The following is a 15,009-nucleotide window of genomic DNA, read 5'->3' as shown; positions in this document are numbered from 1 at the left end:
TTTTGTATTGAATGTTTTCCTGGCATTACCAGAAGTGACGTCATATCTGTTGACAGTGCGGGGATGGGGATCACAAAACTAGCAGATTTGATCCGATTGGAAGCTCCCGGGGCAATTTCCCACAAGGATATTGGTGACTACACAGGTAAATAGTCACAACCAATCTTTTCGTTTTGGATCGTTTTTCTTTGGCACAATTTCGCCATTGTTGTTAGCCACAAGCTAACCTAGCCCAACCCCTTACCTTGCGTTGAGTGCAGACTGTGCCGTAATTCATAATTTAAAAAAATAATGACAATTCTGTTGAGCCACAATTCAAAAGCAAAATAAATTTTAATATTTTTTACATTGACTGCTATTGCTACTTTTGTTAGATTCGTTGTTCTGTGACCACTGTGTTTATATTTCATCGACAGGTGTACCTATGGAGTTAGAATAAAGGGTCAAAAGTTTTGTACTTGGAAAAAAAAAATAGAACTTGTAAACTCTCACAGAAAGGCACAGAACTGGACTTCCTTGGAAAGTCTTATGGATCAAACACCTGTCATGTATTTCAGCTCAGCAAGTTGCACAAAACATACTGAAAAGTGAAGATCTGGACATTTAAAAATTTAGAAAAGAGCAAGTTAATAGTAGATATTAACATCATTAATGCTTATCAGTTTCTGCTCACTCCACAGGCAAGGTAATTGCCATGGATACATCAATTGTCATAAACCAGTTCCGTACCGCAACACCATCACTCAAGTAAGTCCCTTGAGACACAAGATCATGCAAACTGGAAGAATAATTTCATTGAATATGATTTGCTTCCACTTTAAATTAAAGCTTGAAATCACATGGTTGGCTGTCTGTTTGTGATGTGTGCAGCCCGCTGACCGGTCTCCTCTTTCGCACGCTCACCTTCCTGGAACATGATATAAAGCCTGTGTTTGTGTTTGATGGAAGACCCCCGGAAGAAAAGATCGCTGCTGTAAGTTACACAGAAAGTGTGTGTTATCAATCAAGACAGTTAAAATTGAATATGAATTTGGAAGGTAATTTAAACATTTCTGTTTATGGGTTGTAATACTGGCAATTGGTTCTAAGAGACAGTTGTGTGATCTATTCACGATTTTTTTGCAGCTTCAAAAACGAGCAGAGGCAGCAGGTTGGCGCTCCCCCAACCATTTGGGCACAGGTACAAAAGCATCTTTCCAAGCACCTATACACACACACACACACACACACACACACACAGGAGCATGCAGCTACATTTATAACCTAAATTCTAACATTTGTTATATTATTATTATTACTATTACAATATTTGGGATGTCCATGCGTAATGATGATGTCAGCATGTTCTTTCCATCCAGCATCACTTCAAACAAAAGACTGCTTCCAACTCCTGAAGCTGCTGGGTGTACCTGTGATCCAGGTATGATCATCATAATTGGATTTTTAAAAAATATTTTTTTTATTATTTTTTATTTTATTTACCTCTTGACTCTTTTCACTTAAGGCATTTTTCTCCCCTTCATGTTGGCTTGCTACAGGCTCCAGGAGACGCTGAAGCCTTTTGCGCTTGGCTGGTGAAACAGGGGAGCGCGGAAGCTGTGGCATCAGAAGACACGGATACGTTGCCATTTGGAGCGCATGTTGTGATTCGTCATATGAATGCCAAAAAAGACAGGTACAGAGGGACAAACGGCCTGCTCTTTAAAGAAGATTTCATTTGCTATTGTCAACTATTTCTATAATTTTAAATTAAAGTCAGAAGCATTTTTTGTAACTAAACTTAAAAAAATAAGTCTAAATTCTTTGTTGTATAACATTTCCACTAATGTAAAATTAAGCAGTATACCTGGACACCTTTGTCCATATAGTGATCGCTCTAAAATAAAGTGGGAGCACTCACAATGTTTTTAAATTTCACAATATCTTCTAAAAAAAAAAAAAAGAAATGTTTTAGCTAACTATCAGGGTCATACTATATTGTATTTACCATTGTATTTACATATTCACAGTGACATTGTGGAATATTCTTTACCGAAGTTGTTGGAGAAACTCCAACTAACTCACAAAGAGGTAAGGAATAATATTCAAATATTATTTTCAAATTATTTTTTTTTATTTGCGTTGCCAACAAAAAAGTGAGTTCTATGCAAGCTTCAGATTCACCAGCAATGAATCATTACGCACATACGACAGTATTTACAGTGAGTGTGCTTTAGAAAACCGATTTATTTACATTTTCTTTTACTATGTTTATCTACACTACAGTTCTGTTTTTTTTTTTCAAAAATAATTAAGTCAAGGTTCTTTACGCTTCCAGAGAATCACTTAAGATTCATCAAGGACTTCTTTTGTGTTCCTAGTTTGTTGACCTTTGCATCTTGCTGGGATGCGACTACTGCGACAAGATAGTCGGCTTTGGTCCAAAGAGAGCGCTGAGTCTCATCCAGAAGTACCGCACTATCGAAAATGTCGTTGTGCACATCAACACAAAGGTGCGAACTTGTCAACCAAGCTGTGCTGTGTGGGTTTTTTCTGAAAATGTTGATTTCTTGCTGCACCACAGACCCATCCTGTACCAGATAACTGGAAATACAAAGAAGCGCAAAAGTTATTTTTGGAAACACCACACGCAGAAGTACCTGAGTTTATGTGGACTGAACCTGACGAAGAAGCCTTGGTTGGGTTTCTCTGCCAGAGTACATATGTCAGGTATTCTCTCTTTTTTTTTTTCCTTCCAAAAATAGTCCCTCACTGTCTGATGGATCCATGTTTTTAGGGAGCAACGAGTCCGTCATCGCATGGAGAGATTCCGACAGATTCGGGAGAGTAAGCGAAAGGAAAGGGAAACGCAGACGGCAGCAGGAAACTGCAAGCAAACCCGGATGGATGACTTTTTCAGAGTTCTTAGAAAGAGGGAGAAGGTGAACCTTATGATTTTCCTTTTAATTTTGGGGGAGGGGGTCTGGAACAGATTTATTCCATTTAAATTGATTTCAATGGGGAAACATGATTTGGGATGTCATTATTTTGTGATACAAGCATACTGCTTTGGAACCATGTTGTCACCAAGGACCTATGTTGAAATGAGTAGAGGAATGTCAAAGTCCGCTCTATTGTCAATTTCTTCACATGTCAAGGCACACAAAGAGATCGAAATTACGTTTCCCACCCTCCAACGGTGACTAGACACAGGCCAGAGATTTTCTTTAAAGTGTTTTGCAGCTTCAATTACAAACCTTTTGGGGCAGCCGCTATTTAATTACTTGCTAATTCTAATAGAATAGAAACAGAGTACAATTTAGCTGAAACTGAAGAATTGTGCATTCATTGGTCTGTCCTAACAATTCTTCGCTCTTTCCTCCTCCAGCCTGTGGAAGCTGCCGACTCTGGAAGCAGCAAGAGAAAGAAACCAAAATTGAAGTGAAGCCATCAAACGTGAATGGAAGTTGTTTGGACCTCTCGCTTCTTTTGCAGAACTATCACAATCGCGTGTCAACTATTTGCTTTAGATTTTTTTTTTTGTTGTGCCTCGTTTTATAATGTGAAAGTCACATTTTGTCCCATCATACAAAAAATGTTCAGGATGTTTTTAATTTTATTAGTGCCTTGCAAGGCAACAACTACTTCTTTTTTTGAATGTTGCTGTTTGACATGCTTTTAAGAGGTTCTTGATTATGTAGGGAGAAAATAATAGTGCATTGAGGGTTCTTGTTTTATATGGGACCGTTTTTCTTGACTAAGTGGCAAAATGCCATTCAAAGTGACCATTTTTTAAAGCCTTCATCATCAAGCTATCAAGAAAGGCAGAGCAAGTAGTGACTCACTATGAAAGAGGCCAGTGTGATCGCTGTCAGGATGGCCAAAAGAAACAGGGGATGTCTCATTGCAAGGGATTCAACTAGCACCTGTTGTGTAATCGCCGCCAAGGCGCAGACCACAGACTTGAATTATGATAGTGGATTTTTTTTCCTCCCAAAAGACTTCAATTAAGATATTGTAATCTGTGCCAAAGAAAATAAATGTTTTTTTAAATACTCATCTAGTTGAGTTTTATGTAAAGTCGCTCTGGGTAGTTATGTTTAGTTTGTGTTACGACTAAGAGGGGATTCTTAGTAAAGTTTAGGACCAATACCTAAAAGAGAATATCGTTGCTCTTTTCTAACTTGGCGTTGCGATCTAATTCTGTCCTGCTAGTGGCGCTCTGACTGGTGAAGCCAGTTTGTTTTACTTGCTTTTGGACTTAGAAGAAGAATTAGTCAGTCGCCCTCCTGCTTGAGCGTTCAGCAAGGTGCCTGCCTGCCGCCTTGCCTGTCTCCCTCCCTCCCTTCCTCCCCGCCCGTCCGACTGGCTGCCTGCCTGCCTACCCGCCCGGCCGCTGCCGTCCAACGCGGCCCCAAAGACACCTACCGCGGCCACCTGAATATCTCACCATGGCGACCAGCGCGAAGCGAAAGCAAGAGGAGACCCATTTGAAGATGCTCCGGGAAATGACTAGTCTTCCCGCGAATAGGAAATGTTTCGACTGTGATCAGCGCGGCCCGACCTATGTCAACATGACAGTCGGCTCCTTCGTCTGCACCACCTGCTCCGGAATCTTGTAAGTCTGATTTTCATTATTATTGTCCGCCCGGTGAGGACGAGGCGTTTGCCGGGAGGGAAGGGGGAAAGCTGGGGAGCTGCGCCGGTGGCTGACTTGGCGGTTCCGTTAGCACGTATGCTAGCGATAAAGTCGAGACAGGTTGGACACTGAGACTGATTGAGTCCCAGGCCGTAGTTGTGTGTACGGCTACACAGAAGCTCTAATTGAATTAATTGAATAGAGTTTCAAAGGTACATTTAGGCTGAAAATGTCTAAGTGGATTAGTGGAACGCGGTCTCATGGGCGTTGTTGGTGTGGTCATGGTAAGCGACGTAGTGGGTGGCAGAGGTGGCCAGCACTCATATTCTACACTTATAATCATCGTATCTATTTATTATGAACCAAACAGTCAGGACTCTAAAATGTGCACGTTTTTTTTCTTACAAAAAGTTGTCATTTTTGGCTCGACAGCAGTCAGTTCTTTTTCTGACGTCAAGCCAAGACATGTGGGCATTTCGATTTTTAGATCATGTAAAAAGGGCATTACCCGGCCAGTAAGTTATTTGTTATTGCTCCAAAACAGATTTATGTCATTGTGGGTGAGTTGGCCACTTCCCTTTTTACCCCCCAAAAACAAAATTATTGGGAAATCATCTGTCATGAACTTGAGTTAAGCAACGCGCTGTACTGCGTGTTGGTGCGTCTAACCATTCACTTGTATGTATGTGCGCTTCATCATTCCTATGATGTACATGCTTAGCCTAAATTGTTAGAATACTTTTTTCATGTTTTTGGAAAACAAGAAAAAATGAGCAAATATGTAAAGCTGCCTCTTGGCCAGGTCACTGTTGTAAAAGAGATTTAATCTCAATCGGTCGTTGACTTGGTTTAATAAAGTTTGAATAATTAAATAAAAGAATTGATTTGGTAATTGTAAGTTAAATAGGACTGGAACAAATATAGATAATAGGCTAACATTGGAAAAATCTCACATTACGTTGTTTATTGGGTGTAAAATGAACTATCTAATGAATCGATGAGATAATCTGACAGGTTATTGATTCTAAAAAAAAAATCTGATAGTTCTAGTCATAGATAAGACACCACCTTGTAGAAATCTACTTAAAATCCCTTGTCCTCATTCTAGGGGGGGAAAAAGGGAACAGTAAAGTTGCATTCTCACATCCTACCACAATCTCTGCTCAGCATGGACTCTGACGTCACTTCTCCAGTACAGTACCACCAGTGTTGTTTTTAAATCCCTTCCCGCAGGCATTTTTTCCCCACCAAGACTAGAATGTATACATAGATAATGTATCTTGATAAAAGGTTAAAAACAGGAAATTCTGACAAATTGTCCAGGAAATGTTTTTCAAGTAGGTTGCCAGCTCCGGTTATGCTTCCCGTCACACTACAGATCGCTTGCAAATTTTGTATGCACCTCAACCGATGGCTGATGACGTCACTCATCTGCAAATGTTTTGACAATTTAGAAATCCTGTCGTCCACATCAGTCATTGCTTGTCACTTTTCTTAAGCTGTCCTTGCCCTCATCAAATGACCAAAAATGTAATTAGTGAATTTGCAGAAGATGCTGTTCACCTCAGCACCGACAGTGAACCCTTTCCAAACTAGCTGTAAAAATTCTGATGAGTAGACTGATTCCTCTGTTGGAATTTTCTTTGCATCCTGTCTTTGTGTGCTATACTGTCCTTTTTTGCCAACAGAGAATGTAAGTGGTGTCTCTTTCTCTGTCATATAGTTTCTTGTGAGAAAATTGACCCACTGGTGACCCCAGTGGTAGTTTAAAACAAATTTTCAGTAGACGTGGACTGGGAAAAAAAAAAATCCAAATGCAAAATGTGGTTCTTATTTTCATGTTATGGTGGACTAGTTTATTTTTATGGTTTATGTGCTAAATGTTCTTTATGTATTTGTCAGTCAATGGCACATTCTAGTCTAGTTTAAACCTCAAATATGTTTCAACTCGGATCTATTGAGCATGCTAAGCTTTCCAAGTGATTTTCTCGTGATCGTTCGACTTTTCTTTGAATTCGAGGAATGCAGTGGCAGTAACTGCATGCCGCAGTTGTTTGGTGTTGTATTTAGGTATTTGTCTTTGCCTCGGTCTCTTTCACTCAAACACGCACACACTTCTCAAGAAATATCTTTTCCCCTCTATAGGCGAGGGCTGAACCCTCCACACAGAGTGAAGTCGATTTCTATGACTACGTTTACGCAGCAAGAAATTGAGTTCCTTCAAAAACACAGCAATGAGGTAACACACACACACTCACTCACACAACATTGTCAAACATCTTTGAATAGTCATGATGCTCTGGTTTTCATTTTGAAGTCATGTTTCGGGCTTTTTTTTTTTTTAGTTCTGCCTTGTCAACTTTATTGGCATTCTTTCTCTGGACTTTTTTTCCTCCTTCCATTTCTCGTCATCCCCTCCCCCTCCCTGCTACTTTGTCTCACCTCCTTCTCGGTCACCCCCACTCAAATCACCCTCTTTTACTCCCTCCCACCCCCGTCATTCCTTTAAACCCCTCTCCACCATCCACCCTGCTATAGGTCTGTAAACACATCTGGTTGGGCCTCTATGATGACAGGACGTCAGTTGTTCCAGATTTCCGGGAGCCACAGAAAGTGAAAGAGTTCCTCCAGGAAAAATATGAAAAGAAAAGATGGTATCCTGAATTTATTTTTTGCATTTTTGTTGTTGTTGTTAGTACAAAAATAAGATGGTTGCTCAGTTAATTGTTTTCTTATGAGATGACGATTTGGTTGTTTGCAGCTACTACTGGAGAGAACAGAAACATAACTTTCTCTTTTGACATCGCACAAGGTGGATTTAAGGACAAAACACGACATCAATATTGTACCTCATGGTGTCAGTCATAATTTTATTGCTTTGGCCTGAAAAATGGCAAATAAATGAGAATCTCCCTGATTAATGGAGCTTGGTTTTAAAAATATATTATTATTATTTATCAAGATTATTATTAAATTTAACATCGTAATAGTAAATTACACAAGCCAGCACAAATGTTTTCTGAAGGCCTTGGGCAGATTAAATTGACACGACAATTTGACAAACACATAGAGCCTCAACGTTGATTGGACCAAAAACAAATCTTCAGTGATGGCCACATTTAAACTGCAATGTCCAACTTCAGTCATGAGAAGGAAAGTTCACAATCTTGATTCATCCCCCCCCCCCCCTCCCCCTAAATTTGAAGGTATGTGCCTCCAGACCAGGCCAGGTCCGTCATCTGCGTCCAGGCATCTGTTTCTGGCTCCTCAGCAAGTAGCACTGGCAGCACCCCGGAAGTTCAGCCTCTCAAGACCTTACAACTCAACAAGACCCCACTTCGTCAAGTAAGCAAAAGCACATTGAAACCCATCCACAAACCCTTTAGCAATCCGATTTTTGAGCATTTGTGCCGCATGTCCAGTCCCCAGCGTTGGGCCGCTCCCAGGCTCACATCACTGCCCAAGAGAAAAAATTTGACCTGCTGTCGGACTTGGGTGGTGACATTTTTGCTGCCCCACCCGCCCAGGCTGTCAACTCCACCAACTTTGCCAACTTTGCACATTTTCCAAGCCAATCAGGTAAGCAAAAAAAAGGAACCGCCTATGTTCCAAAAACTCCAGACTCATGTACATGCTGTCATCATTCCATTCCATTACTCTTTCACCCATCATCCAATTTTCCCCTTGTTGTTGGCAGCAGCAACTCAGGCTAACACAGACAGCAACTTTGCCAACTTTGATGCATTTGGAAACACTGCAATTCCATCCCATCTGAGCACGTCACCCCCCTCAAAGTCCTTTTCCACAGGTACCCTCCTCCCACCATCTCCACCAGCTTGTCCACATTCACTCATCCCCCCTGTTTTGTTTCTTATATTTATTTATATACGTTGATTTATAAGAGCAGCCGCACTGGATTTAAGAATGTAAAGGCAGTCTAGCTAATTAGGATGACAATGTTGAAGCTTCTACATAACACTATCAAACATAGCAGGTCAGACAAGTGTCCATAATACTTATTTAAACAGGAGGAGGCGTGCCAATTCCGTCCAGGTCAAGTGCTCTCCCCATCCAGTCCCAAACCGGGAGCTGCACAGAGGATCGCTACGCTGCTCTGGCCGAGTTGGACAACAAGCTAAGCTCGTCTGCAGGCAGCGGTGTGCAAGGGTGAGAGAATAGCGGACATGGCAGTACACTGACACAAACCACTCATTCACACACAAATGTTTTTTTTTTCTCTTTAATCATAATAACTCTGCTGATGTACAAATTACTTGGATAATGATGACGTGAGTGTCGCATTTACAAGAAGTCAGATAAATGTTTCAAGTATTTGTGAAGATAAATAAAAAATGCATTGTGACTTCTTAAAGAAATCTGAATGAATGCAATAACACAGGCTTGTCATGACAGGAGTTTTTTTGGTCCAGTGCTTGGCTCATCTCCAGCCCAGAATGCACCTGTTCTACCCAGCATGCAGCCCGGCTTTGGAGGTGACTTGAATCATAGTAATTCGTTTTAGAGTGCAAATAATTGTTTTTAGTCTTGTGACTCATTTACATGTCGCAGGGATTATATATGAAATTATGAAATCTGAAAATTGGTTGCAATTTTGGATTTTGAGATTTCTCCCAAAACCAAATTTAAGATGGGCACACACATTAGTTCAAGACTTTCTTTTTAAAATCAAGCCTTCCATTTAGGTGTGCCTTCCACAAATCCCTTTGTTGCTGCAGCTGTTGCCTCAGAGATGGCCACCAACCCTTTCCAGGCAAATGGCAGAGCTTCGGCGGCTGCAGGTGTGTGCACTTTGAAGCACACATGGACATCTTTTCCTTGTGTGGTACTTTTTGTGATTAGGTCAGGACTGAGTAAAAATATGTGTAACACATCAATTTTATCCAGCCCACTGAGCATTTACGTTAAAATGACCCAAAAAATGCAATATTCATTTATGCCTGATGTGGCTCAGCTGTCAAATTCAAATGTGGCCCTTGAGCACAAACGTTTGCCCTCCCCTGAGTTAGATGTTCAAGTAAGCTTAGATAACTGCCTGTGTTCTTAGAATTGTTTCCTCCTTGTGTTGTGTTTTTGTTGCGTATGTCTGTTGTAGCCGCCTCATTTGGTACTGGCTCTATGAGCATGCCTGCTGGCTTTGGAAATTCGTCTTCGTACTGCCTCCCGACCAGTTTCAGCGGAAACTTCCAGCAACAATTCCCTGGCCAGGCCCCCATCCCTTACTCACAACCCGGGGCCTACCACCCTCAGTCCAATGGTTAGTGTCCTCCCGCATCCCCGTGTCCTTGGATTCCCTTTTGCCCACGCAGTACCAGCCTTTGATTTCCTAAGCACGCATTTTTCAGGCATTATGATTTTTCTGAGCATGATAAATATTTGCTTTGGAAATTGTCGCTTCTGCACGCAAAGAACTTAAAGTCACAACAGTGGCAGCTATTACGCAGTGATTTGAGGTTGCATATTGGTTGTCATTTTATTGAATGCTTTAATTTATATCAAGGGTTCTCAAACTTTTTGGGTCCAGGGGCCTCTCACAGGTGACAATTTTTTCAAGGACCCCCTTATAATCTGAGGGCCAGTTAAAAGACATTTATGGTAAATGCCATTGAAATGTTCACGTTTCTACCAAAATGTTTATGACCCGGATAATGGAAAAGAACCAACCAAATGGAATTAAATATTTTAAGACTAAAATGAGAAAGATGGATCAGGCATGTTGCAGCAGTTCTTCCCTTTTGAATTTTGTTTAAAAAAAATATTTTCTATCATAAATGGCCAGTTTAGTATTCTTGTAATTTTTCTCTATATGATAGTGTCAGTGTCTTATTTTGCAAAAAGTCCAACCCTTCATCTCTGTATTTTTAAGTCTTTGATATATTGTCGTGATTCAACCGTAATCTATGAATGAATGAATGATATTGATGATAAATTAGATGGATGTGTGTTGAAATGTCAGGTTAATGACTGTATGAAGCTTTCAAAATCTTCCTAAAATTGCAAAAGGTAGTCTCTATAAGTGCTATAGATAATGCACATTTTTAAATGATACAATTACATTTTTTGCAGCTTATTCTGCAGAGCCCCAACATAGGTCTTCTGGACCCCCAACGATCTGCCAAACTCAGTTTGAGAACCACTATATAATGTATATGTGAACCAATAACCAAAATTTGACATCTTCTTCAAGGCTCAGTGAACTCCTGAATGTCATTTGGCTTTCTGGGGTTTGATCCTTTCTCACTTCTTCCTTAGTTTAATGAACGGCATATAAAACAATGATTTGATTGGTTTTATAAAGTTCAAGGTTCATGTTCTTCTTTCTCTCAAAAGGCCCTGCATTTCCAGTTTATGGTCCAACTAAGCCCTCCATGACGCCTTTCGGTCAGCCCATGGCCGGTCCTGGCGTGTCCAATAACCCCTTCATGGTGAGTATGCATTGTCTCAAGTTACCGCTGTGCCCCTGTGACGGAAGCTTGAAATGCAATTATAGCATTAGTGTTCGCATATTTTGTTACTAAATTGATTAGCCCAATAATTGATGAGTCAATGGGTGACTTTTGACTTTCCGCATTTGAAAACAGAGTTGTTTTTTAATATAGTAAAAACGTGATTGTAGTGGGGTTTTTTTTCATACTTGAGTGTTTGCGTTTTTATTTTATTTTGTTATTATTATTTTTAAATAATTTCAGTACTTCTGTTCGAATATACAATGTCAGCATTTTTTTTTTTGCCAGCGCTAATCATTCTTGTGACCTCTCTTGTGATTCCAGGCAGGAGCCCCTACCGGAGCATTCCCTTCAGGTGGTACCTCAACCAACCCGTTCCTGTAGCACAACCCCCAGTCCTCATCACCAGAGGGCAGCATGCAGCACATTAGTCAACACACCGTTAAGTCACGCTATTAGTGGCACTACATTTCTATCCACACAAAGTTTACACTATGAAGGAGTACAAAGGACTGTATCGAAGACTAAGGGACTGTTAGGGTGAAAATGTTTGGACTATATACATGCATTGTTTTTGTTTTTTTATCATTTGTTTATGCCTGTACGCTGTGTGCATATCATCATTTGTAATCATATTTACCATATGATGTGTAACAAGGATCGTTTTAACAAAGGTGAGTTGGCACACCTTGTGTAAAAACCACTACACGCTATTTTTAGTGAGGGTTTATTTACCATCAGATGCAGGTAATTCATTTCAAAAAAGGGATTATTTTTATTTTATTTTAGCATGAATGCTACTAAACTGGCACTTAGGCCCAAATTGTCCATGAGTAGCCTTCACAACCCAGTTACGCTTGCCTATAACCAAAAGGAGCTTGCAAAAATTGTATAAATCCATGCAGGTTAGTCGGTATGCTGTTTTATGGTTAAGGAAAATTACGGAGCCAAAGGTCATTAACCAAGGCCAGGTCTTTTGAGTAACTAAAACTTAAGATGAGCACAAATGCACTAAAGAGTCTTGACTATTTAGATAATGTGTGCAAAATGACCCAAATAACCGCTCACCGCTTGAGGATGACAGATAAGGAGGTTGCAAATGTGAACTATGTTTGACATGAGCTGCTTCAGCATAAGTCTCACTATTCGGGTTAGCGCTCAATCAAGGCCGCTTTTTTTTTTTAAATTGTTGATTTAATTTGACTCTGGACATATATTAGGGTCCCTATTGTGCCGCTTGTGACTAACAAATAAATTTCATGTTTCTTGTCTTTACAAAAATAGCTAAGTCAATGTGTACATATATAAATATATGTATAAATAAATTAAACGATTTTTAAATACTGCATCCTTCTAGTTACTCCAGCAACTGCCTACTGTACATATGACTCCTTCCTACGCTGTACAATAACACTACTGTGCATTTCATTGAACACGGTTGCTATGGTAACGCAACAAACTGTCATGGCGTCCCTGTTGACAGACCCGCTGTTTGAAACCTCTGGACGTGGTCCCTCAACAAATAAAAACTACTATAATTGTGTTGTTACCAAGAACGACGTAAGTATACGCTCTTAAGTTGCAATTGTCAAAATATATTTATTCGAATTTTCTGACTTTTGCCGCTATTGCTGTTTAAGTTCCGAATACAAATTACCGTTAGCCGTTAACGTTAGCCATGCTCGTTTCCATCCATTTATTCAAAAACTGATAATGGTAGTTTTTTGTTTTTTTAATGGACACCTTCACAGCGGTACGGTATTAATTTCCTGTTTCTTATTATGGTGTTGAAATGCACTGCGTTTTATTGATCCTTTTATTTCACTATTGAAAACAGGTGATTTGGAGATGGTGGATGATATCTCCCCGAGCTGTATACAGGCTTTCAAAGCCCGGCCAACTAATCATGTCACATGAAGACTTCCTGGATGACACCAAACTACAAAGTAAGGAGGAATAAACATGGGTTATGTTAATTGCTCTGATGCAGAACTCGAAAAATGAGTGGTGGCACATTCATATGGAATGCGTATAATTACTTCATTACTGGCATTTATAGCAAATGTAGCTTCAACCAAAGTGCCTATACTGTAGTTCACATTGTCTATTTCAAATGCGTCCTGACAAGTGTCATCTTTATTTTTAGATGAGCTCCGTACGATTTTTGGCTATAGTGCCTTGCAGTACACCAAGGCTCTATGCCAGGGCCATTTTGATTACCTTGCACGTCTCCCAGACTCCTTACTCCTGCGGATCGTCAACTATCTGGAGTTAGAGGATGTGGGTCAACTTGGACGAACTTCCCGCAGGTTTAGGCAGGTGGGTTCTTCCAATGGTCAAAGATAAAAATAATACACCTTGTTGCTTAACAGAATTTTTTTTTTAACCTGTCCACTGGGACCTAATAAGAATGACTGTACAGCAAAAAGTGTGTTGTGTTGAAAAATGTTTTTGAATCTCTAGTATTATGATGTACTCTTCAACTGTTTGTTAGTTATGTGCCTCGGAGGAGTTCTGGGAGCAGGCAGTTCGGCGGTGCTGCAAAACACTTTCTCCCGGGGTTCCTGCCCTGGCGCGAGAAGTGGGTTGGCGAAACATCTTCTTCACCAACAAGCTACAACTGCAGAAGCTCATCAACCGCCGCCGGCTGAGAGCCGAAGAGGAGGAGGCTGCGCTAACCGCCGAGAAGAGGTCAGAGACATCTTGTCCCGGGGTGGAACAGACAATGGAAGGATGAGGGCACTAAAAAAAAGCATCTCCCTTCCATATTTTGCAGTGTTGTATTTTTTATGCATGCAATTTACATCAATTATTTTCATTGAAGTCTTTGGCAGTATGATTTTAAATAGATAATTTGTCGAACACTTTTGTGACATTTGTTGAGAGATTATGATACAATGTGCCATTTACATCTAAATTAACTGAGGAGCCAGATTTTTGTTACATTACTACTGTATATGAGAGAGGCTAACTACTGCCAAATAAAAATAATGAATACCACCCAAAAGTGAGCATTTCTAGCTTTGTTAAAGGTAGATTTTTTTTTATTTTATTTTTTTCTGAAATCTTTAATCTTAAATTCAATGTTTAATCTTTCATCTTAAATGTTCTCTTTTTGTTTTCTTTATCTTAAATTGTCACGTTTTGATAAGCAGGCCACTTTGAGTTACATCATGATTTGAATTCCAAGAAGTCAACTGTTAGTGCTGATAGGATTATGTGTCAATGGGAAAAGCAATCCTCTAGGGGGCGCAGTCTTTCATTCATATGTAAAGTGAAGAGGATTTTCCCTGCCTGGCAACATTTAAATCACGTGGATCACAAAATCTGTAGTGTCGCTTTCACTGAAACCAATCCGATTTATTTCCTATCTGGTGTGAGTATCAAGTGAGCTGCAGCTTTTTCATGGGTGATTTCTTTTTGAGGTAAATATGGCCTGAGCAGCATTTTGCCAGAGCATATATGTGGTCTTGCTGTTCTTGTGTGGTTTTTCACCGTCCAGAGATATTCAAATGTTAAATTGTGTGAGCAGTTGTATCTGTTCAGAATCTGAATCATTTTTATTGGCCAGGGAGTTTGTTACAACCACTAACAGCAAAAATATATACATTTTTAACTGTCGAAATGGATGAAGGCTGATTTTTAAAAATTGACCACATTTGAAAAATGTCATAAATTTTTAAATAAAAAAAAAAAAAGATGAATTTATTGTGGATCTTTTTTTATTTTTTTATCGTGGTTATCTGTCACTAGTGACCACTCCCACTGCGCTCATCATCTCCTTTGGACAGCTTGAGTCATTAAGTGGATGGAGTCAGAACTTGTAAAGACCCAGTATAGTGGAGCCGGTTGGGAATAAGTTCAAGACGCTCTGGCCATCTTAACCTTTACTTGCTCGTCAAGCCACGTTAATCCCATCAAGGTTAA

The 15,009-nt window shown here is 39.9% G+C and overlaps 3 protein-coding genes across 4 annotated transcripts; all 3 read left to right on the top strand.

Moving 5' to 3' along the window:
* Positions 1-25: 25 nt before the first annotated feature.
* On the top strand, positions 26-4,031 carry LOC147046455 (putative flap endonuclease 1 homolog). The gene is made up of 11 exons (XM_085929338.1): positions 26-145; positions 681-747; positions 871-973; positions 1,126-1,180; positions 1,359-1,420; positions 1,539-1,675; positions 2,010-2,070; positions 2,361-2,492; positions 2,564-2,709; positions 2,777-2,921; positions 3,368-4,031. The coding sequence occupies exons 1-11, from the start codon at positions 64-66 to the stop codon at positions 3,422-3,424; spliced, it is 1,047 nt and encodes a 348-aa protein (XP_085785464.1). The 5' UTR covers positions 26-63; the 3' UTR covers positions 3,425-4,031.
* Positions 4,032-4,262: 231 nt separating this feature from the next.
* Positions 4,263-12,408, top strand: agfg1b (ArfGAP with FG repeats 1b). 2 transcript variants are annotated; one of them, XM_085930874.1, is made up of 12 exons: positions 4,263-4,597; positions 6,764-6,857; positions 7,157-7,272; positions 7,825-7,963; positions 8,041-8,197; positions 8,319-8,426; positions 8,647-8,785; positions 9,032-9,111; positions 9,322-9,417; positions 9,732-9,893; positions 10,967-11,061; positions 11,407-12,408. In XM_085930874.1, exons 1-12 carry the CDS (start codon positions 4,431-4,433, stop codon positions 11,464-11,466), a joined length of 1,413 nt encoding a protein of 470 aa, XP_085787000.1. In that variant the 5' UTR covers positions 4,263-4,430; the 3' UTR covers positions 11,467-12,408. The 2 variants fall into 2 exon arrangements, with proteins under 2 accessions (XP_085787000.1, XP_085786999.1); XM_085930873.1 differs by having other exon boundaries at positions 8,316-8,426.
* A 117-nt stretch (positions 12,409-12,525) lies between these two features.
* Positions 12,526-14,769, top strand: fbxo36b (F-box protein 36b). Its single transcript, XM_085930344.1, has 4 exons — positions 12,526-12,642; positions 12,920-13,028; positions 13,229-13,401; positions 13,577-14,769. The coding sequence occupies exons 1-4, from the start codon at positions 12,526-12,528 to the stop codon at positions 13,817-13,819; spliced, it is 642 nt and encodes a 213-aa protein (XP_085786470.1). The 3' UTR covers positions 13,820-14,769.
* Positions 14,770-15,009: the final 240 nt, after the last annotated feature.

This window comes from Syngnathus leptorhynchus, chromosome 14 (assembly GCF_054491065.1).
Source record: "Syngnathus leptorhynchus isolate UIUO chromosome 14, UIUO_Slep, whole genome shotgun sequence".
Taxonomy (NCBI): domain Eukaryota; kingdom Metazoa; phylum Chordata; class Actinopteri; order Syngnathiformes; family Syngnathidae; genus Syngnathus; species Syngnathus leptorhynchus.
Note: the sequence above shows the minus strand (reverse complement) of the source record. Positions and strands in the feature narration are given on the sequence as shown.